The sequence below is a fragment of the Hetaerina americana genome, unplaced genomic scaffold, assembly GCF_022747635.1.
Source record: "Hetaerina americana unplaced genomic scaffold, ioHetAmer1.1.p SCAF_2, whole genome shotgun sequence".
NCBI classification, from domain to species: domain Eukaryota; kingdom Metazoa; phylum Arthropoda; class Insecta; order Odonata; family Calopterygidae; genus Hetaerina; species Hetaerina americana.
Window position 1 is genome coordinate 3,165,524 of NW_027286763.1, and position 14,193 is coordinate 3,179,716.

General features: G+C 37.2%; 1 protein-coding gene across 1 annotated transcript; it reads right to left on the reverse strand.

Moving 5' to 3' along the window:
• Positions 1–846: 846 nt before the first annotated feature.
• Positions 847–9,122, reverse strand: Pisd (phosphatidylserine decarboxylase). The gene is made up of 6 exons (XM_071585395.1): positions 8,775–9,122; positions 7,220–7,401; positions 6,209–6,445; positions 4,214–4,517; positions 2,517–2,677; positions 847–1,661 (listed from the first exon to the last, which is right to left on the reverse strand). Exons 1-6 carry the CDS (start codon positions 8,908–8,910, stop codon positions 1,419–1,421), a joined length of 1,263 nt encoding a protein of 420 aa, XP_071441496.1. The 5' UTR covers positions 8,911–9,122; the 3' UTR covers positions 847–1,418.
• Between the last annotated feature and the right edge of the window lie 5,071 nt (positions 9,123–14,193).

Genomic DNA, 14,193 nt, shown 5'->3' on the forward strand with positions numbered 1-14,193 from the left:
CTTTAATCATAAATGACTTTGTACTTTTCATTTCAAAAATTTTATTTTCTTCTCTATATTAAAAAATGCTTATGGTTTCAACTAACATTTTCCTGGGGGTGATAGTGGAAGGTGAATGTGCACTAGGATACAACCTCGCCAATGCTACAAGTTGCATTGAAATGCATATTAGCACATGACTCTGTTAAAAGTTAATGTTGTGGCATCCCCCACGGCTTCTGTGGAATCTCCAATGCTGGTTGAATTGAGTCTACGCTGCAGAGCACATCCCAGTGCCACCATGAAGGCTTACAATTACACCAGAATGAATGGAATTCCCATTGCAAGGTGATTTTACAGTGAATTGATCACTCTCAAGATGTTTCATCCGCCAAAAAGCAAGGCTTCATTCTGGCTACACTTTAAACTTAATGTACTGCAATGGCAGGTCTCATAGCTAGCTGACTGAGGCATGTTTTCTTGTCAAATCAATCTTTTTTGGAACATATGAATCCAATGCCTCTCACTCTTTGAACGATAAGCACCACCCTCAGGACGTACGTTCATTAATCTTTTCTTCCATTTATGAAAGTATGAATGTTCTTAGAATGATTAGAATTGGAGGTTTCACTAGGTATAATTGTACACTTAATCACAAAGCACTTCCACTCAGAAAGTGGTTGAAGCCAAAAATAAGTTTTGTATGAATGAAAAAGTTCATTTTAGCCTTCAGTAAATTCAAATTCATTCAGAAGTATAAATTAATACTTAGAGTTTCCAATGAAAAAGATAATGAACTTAAAATAATTTATTTTCTATTTAAATTATGATTAATAATGCTGCTAGTAGCATAAAAACACAATCTGAATACATTCCCAACTTATGACAATCTTATAAAACCAGTCCTTAGTAGAAATACATATCTCAATATTGTATTTCAATTGGATGCATGTATTGAAAATTCAAATAAAGTCATTTCTCATAACATTTTATTATAAACTATGCAATAGCACTTTGGCACAAAAAATAATGCCATATAAAATTCTCATTTACAATGATGAAAGTATGCACAAATATTGTTAACATTTAATCTTTTAAAATCCAGTTTTGAGGAACAGCAAATTAAATATAAATGCACTAAAATATTAGCTTTTGGCACAAGAACCCAGTTTTTTTACAAAAGAATAACATTAGGTATCCTATCATGATATTTCAAGGCACTTGCAGTTTCTTAATTAACAATGGTGAATGCATTTATGGTGCATTTATTATCACAATATCATGGTCTGGCAAAAATAAACACTTTCAACAGTAAATAACACACTGGTGGTATAATGAAATTAAGATCACTCACTTGTGAACAAAACCTAATTGGCACCCTCTCTAATCCTGCATTAAATTGATTATACACAATGCAACAGATCTTGAGGGCGAGGGAATTATTTACCCTTCTGAACAGGCTCACAATCACAATGCAGAGGCTGACCAACCTTGACCACTTGCCCTGCACTCAAATTAAACGCAAAATCCTTGGGGGCTTCAAAGAGGAGCACAATTGTTGAACCGAGGTTGAACTCCCCAAACGGATCTCCTTTCTTCAGAGACACCAAACCCCCAGAGGACTCGAAATATTTGTCCTCGCTCCTGTTCAGCTTCCACTTTCGCTCATTTGTTTGAAGGGTCTGAAAGAACGCAAACGCAAATATTGATTTTTTCCACGAGTGGTGCAAACAAAGACTTGATTTGGTTCAGTAGGCAATATCATTTATGCATTCTGGCCCATGAATACAAGCATTTCGCAGCAGAGGATATTTGGCATATCTCCCAAAATGGCAATTTTGAGGATGGAGCTGAAGCACATTACAAAAACAATTAAACTAAAAACCATGAATAAAACAAAGGAGCTATAAGATTTAGCATATGTTGCACATTCACTTTCTAAACCCTTTCTCTGTGGCTCACTGCACGGAAATGTACGAATTCCTCAGTTGTGGTGAAAAGGGAGGGTGTCTCCTGTATTATTCCTGATTTGAATTGAGACAAATAATCAAAATTCACTTCATTCAATGGAAAATTGTTGATTTGATTCGACAAAGCTATTTATTAGAGAAAGTTCATCTACAACGCACCACGGAGAGGAAGGAAAGGTACATTCACAGCAGCCAGACGGGCGACCGTACCGTGTATGCTCAAAGCAGTAAAGGGGTTAATTCTACTTAAAGAGTATCCACTGTGATCACATCGGCAGGAGAAGAATCAAGGTGAAGGCCACTTATATCAAGCCGAAGCATCCTGTCCCTTCATTTTGATTTAAGCGGTCTTATAGGCACCGTACTCATCAGTAGTGCGTACACAGATATTATGGAAATTCCATTTCAATGATTGAGTAGTTTTGCTATAAATAAACCAATTCAATCTTTATTTTTGTGACATGATTCCAGATGATTAGAAAACCTAAAAGTGTCTTCAACAGAGCTTCAGAACATGAATCAATTGCAAAATTAGAATTTGATGAAAAATAGATGATCCAAACTTACTTGATCACAGTAAATCTTGATGGACCCGACATTGGTAGCCCCCACGGCGGTGGTGGAAAAGAATCCGTGCTTCCAGCTTCCCACATACACGGCACGCTCGTTGAGGCTAAAGAGGTCAGGAATCCACCTGGCCACTCGAGGACTGACGCTAAGAAGCTCACCTACATAATAGGTCGGCACTAATTAATTGCTAATATACTTCTTGTATTGTACTTACAGCTCAATAAATACAGAAGTGACCTATTATTATGATCATGGTCCAGGAGATTTGCCAAGAACCTGATATTATACGCTAATGATATTCCACTGGACAAATGCATAAGCTCTCTTATATTATGGGCATTCACTAAGACACATAATTAAGTGCAACATACCGACTGGTGCCTGTTTTCCTGACAATAAAGCAGTCAGTAATCATACCGTGGGACTGCATTAGGCCCACCTTTGGCAAACTGCAGCTCACTTGAAACTTCTTTCTAAAGTTTTTAACTTGATCAAGCTTCACATTATGATCAAGTCTTGGAAAAGTTCATTAACATTAATTCTTAAAGATGGTTTGACAAGGGCACGTCTATCATGTATCATAGACCTATACAGTGTTGTTTTGCTCTGGTGGCTTCTCGTGTTTACTGTACGTAGAGCATTTTCATGTCCAATACTTCTACAAAGTTACAGTGAGTGCTTTTACTCCTAGAGACACTAGCTTGGATATGAGAGGAACGTTGAGCTAAAAATGGAAAAGTACGAGTCTTTCGAAAAATGGAAAAGTACGAGAAAAGTACGAAATCTGTGGAAAAGTATGAGTCTTTCTTTCTTTTTAGTATGGATATTAAATACTTCCACGAAGTGAAGCCTGAAACAATAGAATATATAAAAATGCTTCATTCGCAGGCAAACTTGGAAGTCAACAGAGCAGCAAGGATACGTCCAAATTACCAATTTATCACAGGAGTTAAAACAAATATGTATCTCTAATAACTGCCATTATTTTGGTGGAAAAAGAATATGGGAAATTACTTCAATAGTTTTCTTTCTCCCAAAGTAGAAGAAATTATTTTTCAAATATGATTATTTCCAGGTTCCATCAATTTATGGAATTTAGTTTTAAGGAAAAACACAAAAATGTCCATCAAATGGCAAATTCACAACCTCCTCTCCTTTTCCCATAATCCATTCTTTTCATTTACCACAGATTTAACAAAACTCTTATCTAAAAATGAAAAGTCTTCATATATTGTTATTTCACATTGAGGTCAAAGTCATAAAGAAGTAAAAGGCATTATTCAGATTTTTCTATGAATAAAAATCAGATGTGCCATATTTTCCTGGGCGGTGCTGCTCAAAGCTATGTTCAGTGGCCAGGGTAAGTGAAAACCCATATGCTGACAAGTGTACCCCTTTCTCGAGGCCCTGAAAAAAATAGCTGGAGAGTGATGTCAGGGAACTGCAGAAACACCTTCTTAAGTAATTAATTATGAGCCAAAACAACATGTAAGTAGATTGTGTACCACTAAGTTATTTGTTCTTTGAAAACATCAGTTTCATTTGATTTCTGTCTCTTTTTTCTGCAAATTACTTACTGAGGCATATGTATATTTATTGAATACTTGTCCTAGGGCGAATAAAGAATTAATACTATTATAACTCACATCAGGATGCTACTCTCCTACTTGCTAAGGAAAACAATGCTTTCACACCTTGAAAATGTCGACGAAATTTGATATTCCAGTCAACCGGTGAATGAAAGCGGTGATAATCTCCTGGGGCTAAGTATATGACACACTGGTAGAGGCAGTTATTCTTGTCACGCAGGAGGCATCGTGGCATCATGTCTTTTTTGATCTTTTCTTTTGATTCAGGGAAATGATCATAGTCTTCTTTCTCATCCCAAACTGGAGGCCCAAGGAAAGTTTCCAGAGAGTAGGTCACTCCTTTGACCTGCTCTACGCGACATGAATTCACTGGGCCAAAATTTAGAACCCTTCCATCAGCAGGGGAGACCTATTTTAAATGGGAGAAGAATAAAATGAGACATCTTTTTCCAAGACAGTATTTTTTCATAATGAATTGCCATTAACTGCATTATCATTCAACACATTAACATTTTACATCAATTCACAGGATATTGTATAATAATACATACATACATTACTTGGAAATTGCTGCACGGTGATTTGGACTTAGATATGTACATTTTAGCATCTCTCAGAGCAACACTCAAAGCCTAGGAATATAGGTAGAATCAATTTTGCTTGTAACGATTGTATTTTCCCTAACAAAAAAAAACCTGTTGCTCGTTGACCCGGTGCCATTCCATTACCTTTTGTCATGGAAAATTTTTAAATAACCACATAAATACATTAGTTTGGACCCAAGTTTCAGGGCTTTAGCATTATGATCAGGTCAGAGACCTGCTGGTTGGAGTTGCCAAGACCCCATGATGATGCTGAAGCATTGGCACATGGGTCTTGGTTGATTTGTTTGAGTTTTCAATAATGATACCATTTCTTTGTTGGTAAGCAAAAGAAACCTTATTAATTTATTGAAAAAATGGCTTGAAAATCTTCTTAAGAATGGAAATCTTGGGTCTTCAATACATCTGGAAGGAGATGCCCCCCCTCCTCATCTTGGCTTTCACCCGAGCGGTAAAGGAGACCATGCATGTGTTTCCTAAAGAGTGATTTTGAAGTCAAATCCAGACAAAAGCCAAGATTTGCTTATTTTTCGAGAAATAGAAACTATTTTCCTGCATTGGATGGCCCTGACCCTTCCAAGTCACCCAAAGAGAATATATTTCCATGGTCCCTCCCAATCTCTTAAATTTGGCCTTTGTTTAGAGAATGACCTCAATCACCAAAAAGATAACTTTTCAGACAATCCCAAAATCCATCATATCACTATCCATTGGTTTTCTGGCAGGGCTGGCTGGGTTCTCAGCTTGCCTTTTCAAGAGTTCTATGGAGTTTTCTGCCACACTGCATTTCTCAAGAATCATTCCAACAAACTCTCCATCTTGCTGGTTCACCACTTCCGGTTCCATTCCCTCCAGCACTAGCTGGGCTGAAACTCCCCAATGGGATGTCTCCAGTGTCCTCAGCTAACATTTCTACAACTTTGCTGCTGCAGTGCTTTGCGGGAATTTCCTCTATGCTTCTAAGCATTGTCAAAGTCTGATTGAGAGGTCATCCCTATTTCCCAAGACCAGAAATCTCCTCTTCCCCTGCTATGCTTGAATAACTTTGTTTTACTCTTATTTTCATAATTTAATTTCCAAAATATTGGGAGCCCTATCATAATCGCCAGAACTAGTCACTGTGACTCGGTAGAAAAATTCAGTTGGTAATTAAAAACAGATTTCATACATTACCATTGCCTTTCCAAGTTTTATTCTTCATTTGCCCTTTCTGGACTCAATTTATTTTCCAACAAATCTCACTAAAAATTCATGGCAACATTATTGCTATTTCTTACCAGCCCTGGTTCTCACCCAGCAGCCCTTTTTCCCCCAGCGTTTCCTCTTCAAAATGATGTTTCCCTGCTACATATTAATAAACAACACTAAATCTAAAACCTACACATATGCAAATTAATCACTAAAATCAGTTGTGTCATGTTGCCCTGCATGACTCATGGAATCCCAGTTATGGCAATTATTAGAGCATCATTTGTGAAACCAATTAAACACTTCTTACCAGAGGCTGTGAAGCATCAATGGGTCGACAGCCATCCTTCAGGCTCCGACAGAAAAACTCCCCCAAAGAAGAATACGACGAAAGCTCAGGATAGGCAGCCTCTGAGAGATTGCACCCAAATGTTGATGCATATGCTGATAAAATAGGGGTGCGGGCCCAAGTAGGGAGTTGGCACCCAAGCGCCCAGCCCCACGCTCTGGAGAGCGCCCTAAGAGGCATCATGCGGTAACATGAAATCTGGAAGGAATACGTGATTGAGTTATACTCTGGACAAAACCTCAAAATATTCTACTTTCCATCTTGAAGAAAGCAAAGAGGTTTTTGCTTGTGATAAAGTAGCAGTGATCAAAATGGAAGTTTGGTTTACAGTAGTCTGCATCAAATCCATCCCATGAGGCTTTGATTTTCATCTAAAATGGATTCTCTGGATGATGACATAATAACCTTTTAAGTTTTTGGGTGCTCGGTCATTGCTTTTGCATCCTGCATTAGGCTGGGACGGCTCTGTGGTGATTACCTCTCTTTCTTTTCAAATGTCATGAAGGGCCCGGCTTAGACTGTGGTCTATTTTGGCAGAGACACAAAGCTACATACTCTACATGGCTACTTGAAATTTTAGCACAAAAAATGAGCAGTTGTCTCTCCCAAATCATGGAGTGTGTCAAGTCTGGGCCGGACCACACATTAGACTTCGGAAAAAGTGAAGATTATCGCATTGGAGTATCAAGAACAATGCCAGTCTCTTTTGGTGAGAAAAAGGGGTTCAAAAACTTACGAATTGGCGGACAGAAATCATTCCTAATTGTTTGAAAGTGGATTTTTCAGAATTGTGCAATCATACTCAGATATTTGTCTCAACCATTGCAAGACTATATGTAACTATATATATATATATATATTATGCATTCACTTGTATAGCTCACTGTATTAACATTACCCAGGAATTCAGAATTTAAAAAAAACAACATGTGAATGGTCATAAAACTGAGCAAAATGCTGAAGTTTTCATACCTCCCACTCATTGACAGCCTCAATGCCTTCCGGTCTTTTATGTGGCCTATTTCTTATGTGTCTCCACTGCAGAACTGCAAGCAAAGCAAATCCAACCCCCAGAGGTAAAGGTTTCCATTCCAGTCCACGAACGTATCGAACAATTGAAGAGTTTCTCAGGCGTTGCCATGTCCTCTCAAACTCTACCTTCCAAAACAATCATTCATAAATATTTCTCTTATTGGTAAAAATCAAACGATCAAATCACTATTGGCCTCTATTTAACGGAACAATAAGCATGTACGTAACACAGATACAAAAATTATTAGCACACTTCTAAACAATCATGGAAATTACAAGATATTGATAAAATATCGGTGTTGTTAAATGAGTTTCCCTAAAAGCGAGAAGAGTACGTATCGGTTTTTTATTACTTCTGTGAACAGAAGTGAAAAATGCCAATTACAGTATTGGAATGATGGCTCTTCATGAACAAAACAAAATCCTTCTCAAATGTGCATTTATCTTGTAACATTTTCCAGCAGATAGTACCTATTTCGAAATTACAATATCAGTGTGCTATGAATATTTTCACAACAGTTTATAAACTGTATAGAGTGCATTAATCAGTACAAAAGGCGATTCTATTGTTACCTATGACGTATTGGAAGTTAGCATAGAAAAAATACGAGAAAATATCTTAATTGGCATTCCATGGCCAGAGTGCACAGGTACCCAAGAACAAATATACTGATAAAATTAAGAGCTACAGCAATCCTGTTTTGAAGAAATATATACATAAATATATCCAAACATGCATCTTACTGGGGTCGTCACCAAACGCAACAGTAAATTAAATATCACACATATTTAAGAACAATGAAATGAGGCAGTAATCCAATCCAATGTAAAAATCACGACCCATATTTTCCATTATAGTTTCCATGAGTATGTTACTGCTATTACTATTAGGGGCCATCATAAATGCAAATACCTAATATATCTTAAAAATGTTTTTTTCAAACAAGATCAAGGAAATGATCTATCACACAGGCGTGGTTAAGAAATGAGACATTCACTGAACAAAAAAGAAATGCTCCAGCAATTGATCACTCCACTGTACATGCTGTGGAAACAACTATTGAAGATATAAACAAACTATATTATATATGTTATATTAATGTAAGACAACTATATTTCCGTCACAGTGTACCATTTTGAGTCTTATGTACTGAATCCAGAATGTCAGCCTATGGAAAGAATTGTGAGTTTCGTCAAAAACTTGATCATTTTTATTCATTCAGATCCCAGAAGTAGCACAACCGAAGTAGTACCTCGCAATCTTTTCTATGCTTAAATCATTAAACGTGCTAATAGTTTCTGTCTGCGGCGTGCAATGTTCCAACAATACCTTGTACTTCATTACATTTGGATAACTTATTAATCAGACCATTACTCCAAACGTTGGCGTTCAAATACACAATATGTACAGATATAAATAAAACAAGAATTTACAATGGGCTTATCATAGAAAAATTTAATATTTAAGCAATTTGAAGAGAAACTCAAAACTTGCCAGATGAACTGGAATGACTACGATTCTGCGAGCAACTCGATCGTGGTACAACCTTCCATAGCGTAATACCAGTAACCCCTTGCAGGGGTCGAAAACTTTTCACCAATAAATGGGATGCAGAGGAAATCGAAGACATTTAAGTAACGAAAAGATTAGTGCTTGGGAAATTACCAAAGGAGCATTTATTAAAAGTTACCTACGTCTAACACCACATTACATTCTGCACATCTCCTATCCTTAATAATATCATTAAAAAATGAACTACAATGAAACCCAGATCCTTCGTAGAATATATCTATTAGTTCTGTGTTTCTAACGTCCAACTCGGCCCTTCCATTAATTGAGGAATTTAAAGAATTGAAATGACGCGATTTGAACTTCAATTGATTTGCAAACGCAATCTATCGAAACTATCGAAAGTCAAAGTGAAGTGGCAGTGGCTGTGATTATGAACCATGTTCCGTGTTGCTTCTGAGTGAAGTAGTAAAAGTGGAGCATTTAGACAATGAAATTGTTCCATCGGCTTATGTTGGTAATATATGCATAAAATGTGTGAATGCTTTTTGTATTTAAAGAATGAGAACGCAGAATTTTATGAAGCTGCTCGGAATATTTGGAAGTCTCCAACTGACGCGAACAATAAGTACATTTTGAAGTTGCCGTCAGTACAGAAAAAAATGTACAAGTTTGTGTTTTCATGCAGTGGTGAGCCCTTTAGGAATTTTGTGGTTCACAATCAAAACGTGTGGAATGGGTGCAATGGAGAATCGAGCCTTTGAATGTCGTATTTCAATTATCTAGACCTACCCAATTTTATGTATTATGCGGTTAGAATGTGTGGATGTAAACATGAAATAATCATAGATAAAAGCCATAATTATGTTACCCAAAAATAATTAAGTCATTTCCTAATAAAGATGTAATATTTTAATTCACATTTAACGTGCGCTTGGTTGCCCGACTGGATGGACATTTGGTTACTTTCCAGAGAGTCAGGGTTCGATTGCTGGTAACACCCGAAACTTCTCTTAAATGTGATTTTTCGGGCACCTGATCCTTGGGGGAAACTGCGGGTGGAATTGAGAAAGGCAATGTCCCACTCATAATACCCCACTGTTTCACACTATGAGGCTGGGAACGAGCTCTATCCATAATTCCAAACAAACAATACCACCAAACTTGGGATTGAACTGTGTGGTTGGGATTTAGTACCTCTTCTCTAATTATTCATGATCAAAAAGAGTGTACCGTATTCATTTTCAAAAAGTGGATTCCATGTGAACAATAGAACCAATAATTAAGAAGCTGTTACATCAATGAGGCTTTAAATGTTCTCTTCGATACCAGAAATATGTAATTTTCTTAAAATTTTTGAGCACATATCGATAAAACCAAAGCATGTGGCATTGAGATGTATAGGTGAATGCATTCATGGAATGCTTATGGGGAAGGGCATTAGAGGAGGTAAGGTCAAGTGATTTCAGTTAAACCTCACTGGTCACTTCACTTCCCACGTCTGAATTTTCCATTCGTGCCTCACCTGCAAACGGTCTGTTCTTTTAACTTGCATGGGGCTGAGCAATGTTTTCCTGTTCGTCACGGTGAATCCCTTCCCTTGAAAGGAATCCACCAGCACAAACCACCCTTTAACCCATTTAAGTGACTTAGGATGTCCCTCTAAAACAAGACTACTGTGCAAGTGCCCCTAGCTTTGGTTTATTCTATACTAGGCATTTTCAAGATCTTGTGAAAAGTATTAGGTTTTCAATACTAAATAAAACCCAAGATGATTACATGACCTGCATACTTCTATTTAATATTCATTAATTCAGATATATTTATACTTTGCTATGCAGGACTTACTCAATATCCCTGTCATAACTCCCTACTTGTAAATATTCCATGTTGAAAGCACATTGTTCTTCCTATTTATCGCCCCAGCTGCTTTGATCTTCGTAGTCCACATCACTTCAAAGAGAAGTAAAATATTTCACATGCTCCAGTGTTTGCCCTCATTCTAACATTTGTAGATGAACATTTAACTTAGCTTTTCTCTTTCTCCAAAACCTCTTAACTTTGTTTTTTTTACATTATCCTCATCCCTTTCCTATATAACTAATTTTCTAATGTTATCAGCGATGATTGTAACTCCTTGGCTGATGGGCTAACTAATGCTAGATTATCTGCAAATCTAACTGATGTTGATGGATTCCCCGCTGACTTTAATTCCTATCCCAAGTTCTTCCCGTGCCTCTTTAATCGTATTGTACATTGAAGAGCGACGGCAATAATGGACAACCATGTCTTCTCCTCTTCTAAACATTACCCATCCTGATTCTCTATCTGCACGCATCTGGGCAGTCCGAGACATATCCAGTTTGCCGGTAAGTCACCCAATCCATCAATTCTAATTTTATTTTCTGCTTTCATTGATTGTGCCCAATTTACTTTTTATGGATTCCCCACCGATTTTCATTCCTATCCCTGGTCCTTCCCGTGTCTCTTAGTAAACTCTTAGTGTAGTTAACATTTCCTCCCCATATTCATTGAAAAACATAGGTGATAACTCTGTGTGGACAACCCTGACTTACATCTCTTCCTAACGCTGCCCATCCCCCACTTGCATCTGAGCAGTCTGAGATAATTACAGGTTGTGGATTAGCCTCCTGTCCCTCTTCTCTATTCCTATTTCCGGCTATATATCCATTGGTTTTTCCCAATTCAATCTATTAAACACCTTTCGAAATCTAAGAAACAAGGAAATATGCCCTGATTGGTTTCTATGTTCCTCTCTTAGAGATAGATAGACAGATGGAGGTCTTCATTTGGGCAAAATTGAGCCCAAATGGTCCCCCTTCTTCCATTCTCATTGAGTGATTTCATTAGTGCAATGGCATCCTACATACCTCTCCCCTTTCAGAACCCAAACTGATCATCCCCTAAGTAATCATTTGCCCTACTCATCATCCTCTAGTTGACGACCATGGGAACCACTTAAGCTGCATGTGAAATCAATGTTATTGTTTGCTAGTCCTTATATGTGGCCGCCTTTCCCTTTTTTGATATGGGAACTAGCACTGATCTAACGAAGTCTTCCAGCCAAATCCCTCCTCCATAAGTACTACAAATCAGTCCATAGGCTCTTCTGCCCACATTTTCCTAACCCATGGAGCAGTTCCTCAGGGATGTTATCCATCCCCACAGTCTTATTTGATTTGAATTCCCTTTATATCCTTTCTCTCTTCCCATCAAGTATGTCTGGGCCTAAGCTATTATCATCCACATCAAATTCTCATTCTATGCCTAAGCTTGCTGGTTTAATGTATTTACCATATTGTTCCTCTATTTATTCATTCTATCTCTCTTGAATCTTTTCTGGTTCAAGTAATAATTTTCTGGACTTACGGTTGATTGTTTGCATGGATTCTCCCTTCTTACTTCCTGATTGATCTTTCGCCTTTCTGTCCGTTGTGTCCTTCATTTCACTCATCCTCCATAAACACTCCATATCCTTGCACTGTGCCTTCCACCTTCCACTCCACTTCTTTCACTCTATTAGTTTCCCACCCCAGTTTATTATTCAAATCTTTATACTTTCTTTTTTTTCTTTTCCTCTTCTGATTCGTTGTAGATCTGAATGACAATGAGGTCATTGGTTCAACTTTTATCTTTATTCATAATGGCCTGGAGTTCACCTGCTCTATGTTTGTTATCCTTTTTCATATCTTGTTGTTCAACAACACTTGCAACAAGGTTTACCGATCTTCTATGAATGAGCTTAAATGGCATAATGGATCCTACAGGGAGCAATCCTGCAAGCATAGCCCTAGAGGTCATCAGAATGCATAAGCCATCACATTACATAATGTCATGATGTTCCATGTGTTGGACTGTGCTTGACTATAATTTTTATTCAAAATACTTCTTATATCAGTTACCATATATCAATCTGGTTATTCTTTCAATTTTATGCTTATTTTTAAGCCATGTAATTTTTTGTAGGAAAACATGAAAAAATTATTTAATCAGAACACTAGCCACTGTGAAAATTCTCCATCAAATTTTATCCTTAGCATATTATTAAATATCTTCCTGAAGGTATTTTCATGACTAGGTCTTCTTTTTTGTTATGTATCCCACCAATCACAATCATTGCTCAAGTGATAACATGCAGTAGATATGCTATAAATACTAATCCAACTTAAAAGATTCAATCAGCAATTGAATTTTAATAAAAAAAATTTGATTTTATTACTCTCTAATTCTAGTTCCATGCTAGGGTACATTAGATGATGGATTCAGTTGATTTATTAAGTCGTCACTGATATTAGGTAACGTTAAAATGAGATATTTCCGTACTGAAGAGTAGGTATTTTCAAGCATGAAATATGAGTAATATCCTAACACTGTCTCCATATTATGTGAATATTATAGTGGAAATAATGTCTCTTTATTCAGGTTTGATATTGTTTTTGATTTCAGATTGATTGATGTTTATTGGTTCTTAACAGTCATGTTTGATACATGTATATACATATACATTATACAGACATACTCCTACAGCAGTCTTTCCATATTTTGTCCTTGTTTTGGTAACCAACTGATATTACTTATATTAAACAGATACATTTACATATTCAATTCATAAACCTGCCTAATCCATATCTTGTACATGAAGTTGGGTCAGGTACTTCTGGGATCACCCTCGTATAAGAGAAGCAAACAAAAAACGTGTGGAAGTTGTAAGTAGCCTATTGTTGCATCTAACTTTGTGGGAGCTCCTCGCAGGACTCTCTTCTACATTGGTGACATCTAGGCCAGTGCAACGCCTGATGACATCGTGCAGCGTCTGACCGAAATATTTCCCAGAAGTGATTTCAAATGTGAAAGTTTGAGATTTGGTGAGATATATACTTCTTTTAAACTCTGGATGCCAATTAGCCCAAAAGAGAATCTTCTTAAAGATGATAGTATTTGGCAAGTGGAAGTGGGGAAATTTTACCCCTTCAAACCGCTGAAACTGACTGCTACTCATGAAGAGTCTGAGTATTTTCCATAAGTTGCAGCTGCAGTAATCAATCGAGGGAACTCCGATTTGAAAAATAATAATGCGCTGGTATCCACCTCAGCAACCAGGGCCCACAACGATAACACCACGGAAAAGTGTTCATTAGTTAAGCATGTTACCCGCCTCCAAATGGGAATTTCAAATTGTAAGTCCTCATCACTTGGTAATGACATCAATACATTGCAACATGTGAGATGTCTATGAAATGAGATATCTGAGAAAGAAGTAATTGTTAAACCTGGTGGCTATAATATTCTGTCTCAATGAACATTGGCTTACGAAAAATGAATTCGTTGTGTACAAAATTAGCAATTTTGGCTTGGTATCATTCTACTGTCGGTCTGTATCCAA

Coding starts and splice junctions, on each gene's coding strand:
- Pisd (XM_071585395.1), bottom strand. CDS start 8,910: ATGTCTTCGATTTCCTCTGCATCCCATTTATTGGTGAAAAGTTTTCGA. Junction 6,446..7,219: donor AGGCTGTCAATGAGTGGGAG/GTATGAAAACTT, acceptor TATTCCTTCCAG/ATTTCATGTTACCGCATGAT. Junction 4,518..6,208: donor TTGATGCTTCACAGCCTCTG/GTAAGAAGTGTT, acceptor CATTTAAAATAG/GTCTCCCCTGCTGATGGAAG.